At 42.5% G+C, this 10,566-nt stretch overlaps 1 protein-coding gene across 1 annotated transcript; it reads left to right on the forward strand.

Annotated features, from left to right (window-relative positions):
• The first annotated feature begins 4,631 nt into the window (after positions 1-4,631).
• Positions 4,632-10,149, forward strand: LOC149334144 (uncharacterized). The gene is made up of 5 exons (XM_089556203.1): positions 4,632-4,730; positions 7,129-7,280; positions 8,652-8,719; positions 9,163-9,249; positions 10,022-10,149. Exons 1-5 carry the CDS (start codon positions 4,632-4,634, stop codon positions 10,147-10,149), a joined length of 534 nt encoding a protein of 177 aa, XP_089412329.1.
• Positions 10,150-10,566: the final 417 nt, after the last annotated feature.

The following is a 10,566-nucleotide window of genomic DNA, read 5'->3' on the forward strand; positions in this document are numbered from 1 at the left end:
TACCTAAGTAAGTTGCAATTCGCTCACGACAGTGCCTTGCTAGGTCGCTCAGCAGAAGAACTTCAAAGCATGATTAATAAGTCAGACAGGCAAAGCAGAACGGTAGGTCTTGAAGCTAACTTGCAGAAGACCAAATTACTGTTTAGCAGTCTGGCAAGAGAACAGGAGCTCACAACAGGGAAAGCGATTATGAAGTGGTTAGGGAATACGTGCACTTATGGACAAAGTGTGTATATAGGGAATAACTACTGTATTTTTCCCGCTTATTTGAAACATCTGGATGCCGCTTTTTTCGGTTTTCTGTTGCTGCCTGAGCAAGAACTCAGCAACAGATACTTGTATTTGCTTCGGGTAGCCTGCGGCGTCGTCAACCTAGATGCTTTTTGAGCCATACTGTGTGAACTATTGTGCCGCTGGTTAAAATCCCAGTCGCGGCTAAGTTTATTTTTATTTCTTTACTGCTAATTTGGCTCGGATAGATGGGCGCCGGCGACGCGGCTGAACTCACAAGCAGGCGCTTAAGATTCAGGAGGAAAACGGCGCAAAAAAACGTAGACAAAGGAGACAAAGACGACAGGACCAGCGCCTGGTCCTGTCATGGCACTGGTCCTGTCGTGTTTGTCACTTTTGTGCACGTTTTTTTGCGCCGTTTTCCTCCTGAATCATGAACCAACTTGCCCAAACTAGAGTCCTTCTTGGGCGCTTAAGAGCTGCGCTGTATAACTTCAGGTGACAAGTACCATTTCTGTTGGAAATAGACGGTAAGCCACTTGTTTCAAGGAGGTCACAGGCTGATGAGCGGCCATCTGAGTTGTATCACAACTTTTTTCTAGCTATTTTTAATTTATTAATTCTCTTCTCGTAAAAAGGATCCGAGGTAATCACTACTTATGATAAGGTGAGTCTAACAATGGTGTTGTAGGCAAGGAGTGGTCTACCATTGGTCGCTAACTTGAGCGAGCGACGTAAAAAAAAAAAAAAAGCTTTCGGAGAGCGTTCGCTGAAACACAGCAAACATGCTTGGCTCAAGACTGGTTATTAGATATCATAAACCCAGCTTGTAACTTCTTTAACTTAGTAAAGGAAAAGATTACCCGCGTACCGACACTCAGAATCCCTCTTTTTTATGTTATGGTCATATACACAGTGTTTTTTATCCAAATTGACCGCAATGTGCCACCTGTGACCTCAAGGAAATTTTTTTTTGAAAATCTGTATTAAGGCTCCTTCGGTCTTCAGTTTAACCTAATTTTGCATGCAGGGTACATCCGTCAGCATATAGCCCTATACGTACGGATCGTTTTTTAACGATATGAATTATAAATATTGTAGCACTGATTTTCTGGCGACGCTTAAGTACACGTAACATAGGTGAAATGCAGTCCGTCGTCAGTCAAGCTGAACAGGGTCTCACTCTGAGCGATGGCAATGCAGCTTGCGGAATGCCCACTTTCTTCTTCACAATGACCTCGTTGAGAAAAGGAGCCATCTATGACTAATGCAGCTGACAGCACCACTGGGTTGTAGTGCGGCTTGAGGTGTTTGACATGCACAGTGCCCAGTCTCGCGACCGCGTCGGCAGAGATCGTTAGAGGGCGTCACTGGCTCACTAATGCAGTGGACGGGAGTTGTGTGCTCTAGGATGCTGTAGGGAAAGGAGTTTCTTGGACAGTGTTGGGGTACTGGCGGGGTGCGAGCCACGCGAGTGAAGAGGGCGGGATAGCCGGTGCAACCTGGTCGTCGTCATGGCGGTGTTTTTGGCGACAGTGAGCGTCTGTAGTGAGCGACCGTGCCATATGGCTGCAGCTTTCTGAGTGTCGGGCAGCTTCAGAGACTTTGGTACACTCGTCTTCGTCAGGTCAGAGCAGGACTTGAGAAGTACTAACTCAGAGAGAACATCTCAATAGCTGACTTGACAGTTTTTGACACGGCGAAATATTATATTCTTTCGAGCTGGTAAAAAGGAATTAGAAAGAAAGTTGGCGAATTAAGATTTCTGCTCCCCTCAGTCGTATATTTTTGTGTGTTTTTACCATTAATGCCCATGCGCTCACGGCCTACATTCTACGTAAAGGTAAAGATTGTGCTTGCAATAAACAATTTTATTCAGTGCCTAAATCGTCATGTCTGTCTATGTACTCGTTTGAAGAAGTAGTCTTGAAGACTTCCGCAGTGGAGCGGCGTCTGCAGCCTTTGCAGCCCCCAGGATCACGCAGGCGCCTGGATCGTTTCGCTGCCAGGGACAGTCACCAGCGCTGGTCCAAAACCAGGTGCTCCTTAGACACCGGTACAGAAATATGCCAGCGAAGGCTGGGTTTCAGCGCTGGTACTCGAGTCATGACACCTACTAGGAAAACGGGTTGCAATAGAAGGTCACTTGTCCAAGTCGAAAATCATCATCCTTGGTCTGACTACGCCCACAGCAGGAGAAAGGCCTCTCCCATATCTCTCCAGTTATTCGTATCCCCTATCTCACCAATACCTCTCCAATCTCTCTGAAGTTTGGCAGCAAGAACTACCTGGTGTAAATATTTCTACTTCGCTGCAACCATTGCACAATGAAACAACCTGGCTCATCATGTATTCATTTTGAATTCGTTATTACTCGTCGAGCCGCAGCTGCAATAGATGGTGCTTTATGGAGTGATAACATACTTGGTAATTTGAATGGGCTCAGTTAATTTCTGAAACATTTCCTATTATTCGCTAGTCCAGGATGACACCTCTATGATGTAGTTTTCAAATGTCTAAATACTATTCTAGTATGCTATAGTAATTTTATTGTTGTTGACGCCCAGGGTGCTTTATTTCTTTTCTTAGTTTTGTCCTTTTGTGTTATTGTGCACACGTGTCTATATCCCCACGTCTCATGGTCCTATCTTAAAGACCACTGTATTTATACATAAAATAAATTTTATTTTAGTTATAACCCTGCGCCAGCCGTGCCCACATTATCTACGCAAACTTCTTAATCTCATGCGCTCAGCTTACCTTCTGCCATCTACTGCTGCGCTTGCCTTTCTTTGGAATCCAATGCGTTGCAACATAAGGTATTCTCTATAATAAACTCTTATACCCAACTGCGCCCAATAGAGGTCTCCGAATGCCTGCTATGAACAGACGGTGAATAGCATCGGCGAGATCGTGCCTCCCTGCCTGACACGCTCTCTTATTGGAATTTTATTCCTCTTTTTAAAGGAATATGGCGGCTATGCAGCCGTTACAAATTTCTTCCGGTATATTTACATGACGCACTTCTGATTCCAAAATGCGTACATAACTGCTGCCGTTTCGATTGAGTCAATTGTTTTCTCGTAACCTAAGAAGGCTATCTATAAGGGTCGGTTATATTCTGCGCATTTCTTTATCACCTTATTGATAGTGTAAATATGGTCTAATGACGAGTAGCCTGTACGAAAGCCAGACTGGTAATTTGGTTGATCAAAGTGATTGGTTTTTCTGATTATATTAGGAATTACCTTATTAAATACATTTGTAGGCAACGGAAAGTAAAATGATCGACGTGTAAGTTATCAAATCTTTTTCGTACGCTTTCTGGTTTGGTTTACGGGGGTTGAACGTGCCAAAGCGACTCTGGCTATGAGGGGCTCTGTAGCGAAGGGCTCCTGAAATTTCGACCACCTGGGGTTATTTAACGTGCACTGACTTCGCACGGCACACGGGCCTCTACAATATCACCTATATTAAAACTCGACCGCCGCGGCCGGGATCGAACCCGCGTCTTTCGGGTCAGCATCCGAGCGCCATAACTACTGTGCCACCGCGGCGGTTCGTACGCTTTGGAATAAATTTCTTAAGCATCTTGGAATTACACTAATATCATTTAAATTCATAATCTCTAAGAAATTGAAGATAACTTACCCCTGTCATCTCATCTCCTCCTCCCATCTCCCTCCTTCATCCTCCATCGCCCATATTTAGAGTCCATATTTAAAGCCTGCAGAGTCAGCGCGTGCTTTCTCAAGGAGCAGGCAGCGGGACTGTAATGGGCCCATATGTCTTTTGTAATGTTTTTCGCTGTGTGGGCCACGTCACTGGAAGCTGTGGCACGATTACTCAGGCCACAGTTAGAAGGAGAGGGAGGAAGAACATAATAATACCAAGCTGAAGAAGAAGATTATGTATGTAAAATGGAGAAAACAATACTAAAAAGACGAGCGACGACACCAAGCTGTTCAATAGCCAGTCGCGTTGCCATCTACCTGCTTTTTAGGGAGTTAACGAAATCAAAATGAAGCTTTGTATATAGCTTGGGTCAAGTCCGGTTTTTAGGGCTGCAAGGAGCAGTTTAGTCAGCGCAGTAACACGGGCCGCTATCTGTCAAGTTGTTTTCTGTCGCGATGCCTCGTTAATCTCTCCTTCTCTAACGGCTTTATTTTAAAGAAGGGAAAAAAACATACAAAAATGCCTTTCTAGACAGGTACCCGCATCTGGAGATCGTTGATCCTATGTTTGATAGTTACAATTTCCCTTTCATACTCTGCATTGCCGCAACACGCCAAACAAGTTTTGCTTTCTCTTCTTCGGAAGATAAGAACATGCGGGTTACCTTATAAAGCACTTGCAGTACCTGGCTTGTAGGGCACAATCTGTATTCCCCCCCTTGAAGCATGGTTTGGCCGAAAGTGGGCTCTGGCCTGCTGCTATGCGCACTGGTAGCCGCTGTTCCTACGAGTAATCTTTGGCGCGATCCTACGGCTGATGTGAAGGTGAGTATATTTTCATATTTTCGGAGTTGTATTGTTGCAAACCCACAGCAGGCACTCTTTCGTAGCAACTTCAAGTGGTCAGGGGAGCCTGGTATTTGCTTTGGTTTATAATCTGAAGTCATAGCTGTTCGGAATAATTTAGACAACTGTATTTTGATGTAACTGGACTATGATATTAAGGATATCTCGAAATGAGGGGGAACACAGCTCTTTTTTGTACTAATTTGGTTAGGCAAAAAATTATTACGTAAAGTTTTTCAATTATTTTTTCAAAGGCTAGCAGGGCAGAGCATCTTTATTGGCGTCGATCGATTCAGGGCGTTGTGAATGCGGATATTAGGTAGGACTAGAACGATGAGGATGTATCAATCCATTTTACAGCGCTGTCATCAGAGTTTTGGTACCTTGAAAATAAAGACTCCATGTTCGTCAGCTAACCACTAAGAATTTTACTTGCAGGGCGAGACGTGGGCGTTCTAAGCAGTTTTTCGTTTAGCCTACACGTGCCCAAAATGACTATTGCCAAGAAACACAGCCCTGAGAGTTGCATATGCGCGTAGTTTCGCCAAAGTTCCTTGAATAATCAGGGCTAGAGAAAAGGACTGCCGCTATTCAGTGGTGTCGATCCTTATTCCGTGTTTCCAAGCTTACTTACTGCAAAAGGAGAAGTCCTGTCGAGCACCGTATAAACTCCAGTAAAGCAAAGTTGAGCATTATTCCCCACGCCTCTCCGCTTCAGGAGCCGATTGCGGCGGTTCATTTTCTCAGTTAAAGCCTAGAGAAAGAATGTGCCTCTTTACTCATTTTAGGTGAAATAATATAGGCAGAACAGTGCACAGTAAGATAAATAAAAACCTAATGGGAAGCCACACGAGGACGCCGTTCGCTACACTAAAATTAGAGTGAAAGAATAGCTAAAATAAATGACAAACAGTGGAGTTACATAATAGAGAAAAAAGTTATGCTTGCAATAAAAAATACAATAGCAATTGCAGCTGCCCATTTCTGCCGGAATATTTATGAATGTTTGGCAGCATACCTTTAATGCCTTTGTTGACTATTTCAAACAAACTACTAGTGCAGAATGAGAAACGAGTTGTGGAGCCTTGTGGAAACGAGTTAGCTCTCATTCAGCCGCCATTCTTTCATTTTGATGCCAATAATCTCCTAAAACAGGTTTAGTGTCCATAGTTTCAAGAAACAAACGAAAACTTTTTCTGTTCACAAAATTGTTTTTCTGCTATTTAGAGACATCACCCTTGAATATCGGTTTTCAACCGAATGTTTTGTAGTGAGAACAGAAATGTTATGTAATATTGAGCTCCCGCTTGTCTTAGCGATATAACTACAGAATTATGCATTAATAGAGAAAAATAGGCCCTTACTTAACGATAACAACACATTTTGTTCTTTTTGCACTTGTCTCTTGTACTCTTCATCAACTGGGTATCATTGTTACTGATGAAAGCATAGATACAAAAGAATCACAGGGTTAGAGCTCAATTTAGGCTGATTTGAAAAAGGCGTAAAAACTCAATCTCCTTCCCTGTTTCAAAGATGCGCTGAATCTAGTCTGGACGCTGAGCACACGCTATCTTCCTCCAGCGTTTCCTATAGCCAGAACGTTGAAAAAAATGAGCTGCCGACAACTCGTCTGTTTCGCCTGTGGTGTGTTAGATCTGCAGTCTTCACTCCGTTTTGTGGCGCTGCTAAAATATGAGTCCACACTAACTGACCCTATGTGCCATTTCTTCGCCTTGAGCACCAGTTGCTAATGAGGATTAACAAAGCTTGAGTGGAGAGAGAGAGAAACAAAAGGACGGAAAGGCAGGGAGGTTAACCAGGCGATGCCCAGCAGGCTACCCTACACGTGGGGAGGAGAATAAAGGGCAAAAAAGGAAAAAATTTGCAACGAAATGAGTTTTTCAGTATCCATCGACCACTACGACAAGAGGACAGGGGGCGCACACCTAAAGATTAAAGTTTGTGGACGGGAACACAACCCCGATTCCTTTAAGGATCATGGAGAATCACGGCGCTTTAATTTACTTGCTTCGCGAGTCTGGACAGGTTTTTTTGGGTAGAAGCTAGTGTGATCGACGCAGTGAAAACAGGGCGTCTTTTAACGACGGTCATGAAAACGACAAGTGTGAGCAAACTGGCGAATAGCTAAACAGTAATAGGCGCCTGTTAGTAGCGCTACTTCCTATGTTAACTACACATCCTGGAAGATAGGCTGAAAAAGGGCAGACATGGCGACTTCAGTCGGGTGTTCTCAAGAAACGGCCTGAAAAACTTCCTCTAACAAAAATTATTAAGGTTGTAGGAAATACGCGTGGTGGAAATTTCAGAAAAATAACCTCGAACATCCACTCTATTCTATCTTCCTTCATGACAGCTATACTCGGCGTTTCGTAGCAGCGTAGCCCTCTTCACGTCGAGCAACGACTCCTCCTTCAAGTGCCTTAGCTCATCACGCGTAGACTTTGATCCCAAGGCCAAGACTGCCACCTACGTTTGGCACTTCAAGGGTCCCGATGGACATAAGAGGTGGGCAAGGAAATATGTTTTGCTAGTGTAGACAAGTATATTTTGATAGTTAATGTGGCATTAGGATGATGCGACATCGTGCGACTGAAGTGACGCATGGAATCAAAGGTGTCAGCATGTGTTCTGAGACTAATTGTTTCAAAAACTCGATGCAGTAATAATTACGCCAAGCATGTTTAAGGACAAAATAAGTCAAGCTGCAAAATAACATCGGCAAGAGCTTTGGCCGGACCGTAATGTGCCTATTAGCTGCGATGAACAAATGCAATCAACGCCTGTAAAATGAAAGAATACAAACTGTTCTATCACTCACTCATAAATCAGCCAATTAATCCACCAATCAAACCGTTTTTTTAAGGAAAGACTTAAAACGCCTCACGAAGTCTCCGTCCCCGTCTAGTTAACAAAGAATATACAAGAAATGTCATAAAATGTATATAGTATTCATCGATTAAGCCGACACATGACAGGTGTAGAATCTTTCTTCTCATCGAGGTGACTACTCAGATATCTCCAGCTTATGAAAAGGCGCCCACGACGTGTTGCAGCATGCGCTGATATTTTTTGCAACATTTAATGCCCCTTGTATGCATTTACGTGACCTAACCGTGTCTCTGTGAGCCTTGTATGCATCCCTGCAAACAGTCGTGTCCCCGTTTCAAAATATAAAATAACCGTATCACGCAGGAAATGCAACATATCTAGTGCTTAAAAGAAACATTGGATCAACGAGTTGGCCTTAGTAAATACCCGCTATTGCCGTGGAGCGAATAACAGTTTTCTCCAAAAACCTTCATGGCAAGGAGTTTTGTTTCTTTCCTTTCTTGGATTTTGACCAATGCGTTCTCTGGCCTTATACCTGAAACCTCATTTCTTTTGAGCACGAAGATTTCTGCGGTATGCAATCAAGTGTTTTCTCTCCAGTGCAAATCATACTTCTTATTTCACCGCGTCTCTTCATTTTGTCAGTGATAAGTGGAGTGCCTACGTGGGATATTTTATGCTTGTGGCGAGAGGCGTATTTTAAGCATGTGTTTCTTTTGCGGAGAATATTGGCGTAGAAATATGAAAAATTTAATTTTCATAAACCCCGCATGATGCTCATAGCACCTAATATTCTATCTTTACTTACTCTGTTGTTGCTTGATGAAAAAAAAGTGCAGAATTTTTCATTATTTAGAAGAAAAGCCAGAAGGTGCTAAGCACGAACATTTCATTCGGCCGGAGGCACAGCATTCTGCACAATGATTTTCTTCCTCTCTGCTTCAGCAATGTTCTCGAGGAATGTGATTTTCCATGCATCATCCATTTATTTGGGAATATTCGTACATGGCACACTGTGTGATTTTCCAAGTATGTCCTCCTGTGCAGGAATGACGTCACCTTTCATGTCTTCCCTGGAGATACCCCTGGCCAAAGCAAATTCTACTTGAACGACGGTGATTGCGTTTCCTCTCTGAAAAAATGTATCTCTCTCAAAGAATGCCCGTCCATATTGTTGGTGGCATAGACACAGTTTATATCAGAGCAGCGATTGCTGTAGTGAACTTATATTACATTGCTTGTGTTCGTGGTTACTGGCGTGATATTGAAATCGTTTTTCACGTCATGTTGCCGTTTAAGAACAGAAAGAAAGTGCAATCGCTTTTAATAAAAAAAAACAAAAATTTCCATCTACCCTTTATCATGCTTTATCAGTTACTGATCGGCAAGTCTGGCTATGTGTTTCCGACTTCGGTGAAGTTCACCAAATGCCACCTGGGATGATAAGCGCGCCATCTTTTATATTTATACCTCCAAATATTGTGTCAGTATATCTGCAGGTACCATTAGTAGCCGTTGCTCTCTGATTTGTGTGACTAACATTTTACTGTCTTTTCAGATAAAACGCGAGAATTCACTGCATCCTTAGAATACACTGACTACAAAACCTGCGCCGTGGCCAAGGTTCCTTATGAAAATCATGAACGTAAGCCTTTCCTCGTTATTTTTTTGAATATTTTGGAATCTTTAAAGGCAATAATTTGTGTACTTTTTCTGAACTTCTATGCGTGCTGGAGAATAAAATATCGTTTTCATGACATAGTCTGCTCCTGCACTAAATCGGTTTCATTTTGCATTTTTTTACTATTATCGCCGAGGTGCTCATTTTTCAGCAATAAGAAAAGGAGCCTAAAAAGTTTAAAATATGAAGAAAGCAGTTAATCATAGGAGAAAGCATATAATCACAATTTTTTAATCAGATCTTTTGTAACCGCTCACATATGGCTACCCAAGTACGGATGATGCCGAAACTCATTATTTTAACATGTTGGTTTTCCGACCGAACTCCTGAGTACAGCATTGGAACGAAAAAGCAGCAATTCATGAAGAGTAAAACTGTGCAAAATTTTTAAGATAAAAATTTCAGTGCACTAATAGATCAAAATATTTTGATTATGGTAAAAAATTCTTCGCACCAACGCTGCTTGCATTGGCGAAGATCAAGCACAGCGAGAACTGTCGTCGTTTCAAGTATGAGACACAAATAAAACGTGTCTAGAAAATATTCTGTAACACTGAATTAACGAAACCCAAACGGCATCAGAATGGAAGCGCAATGCGAGCACACTGATCTGGTAAAGAATTTCTAAGAGTGTGTTAGTATTACTTTGCTTCAAGTCACAGATTGTCAGCGAAGCTCTATGGCTCTAAATTTGACACAGATCGATTAAATTTATATTTATTTTTTTGTTTTTCAGATTGCATGTTGTGGGTGAGACGATCGGCGATGAGCAACGTTTCGAAAGACTGCCTTGAAAACTACGAAGGCCTCTGCGACGTGAGAGTTCCACTTTTCGAAGGGAACCTCTGCAAGGACGATGAATAAACTTCAGGCACTCTGAATAGCGGGCTGCAATTTCTACTGAATTTCCGCCTGTGTTAAAGTATCCCGTTTCTAAAACTAAGACGAATTTTCTCGCACGTGACAAAAATACTAACAGAGCTCTAAGTAGCGCTCAACAGAACTGAGACCATGAAATCTTTGCGCCAACTATGTCGTTTAGTCCAGAAAGCAACCAATTATGACTGCCTTGTTTTTGACCGACGCGGGCAGCAAGGTGTGTTGCTGGGCGAGTTGGGTGAGTTCCATATTCCGTAAGCATTATTTATAATAATTAAAATTTAGTGACCATTGCTGTAAGTTTCTTCTCAAATTTTTAAAACTGGCTAAAAATTCTCCTAAAAAGATTATCACATTTTCTAAATTTTGCATGCTGCGCCTGGATCGCGAAAATGCCCTGTC

Source organism: Amblyomma mixtum, chromosome 8 (assembly GCF_055824585.1).
Source record: "Amblyomma mixtum isolate Tamu chromosome 8, ASM5582458v1, whole genome shotgun sequence".
Classification (NCBI taxonomy): domain Eukaryota; kingdom Metazoa; phylum Arthropoda; class Arachnida; order Ixodida; family Ixodidae; genus Amblyomma; species Amblyomma mixtum.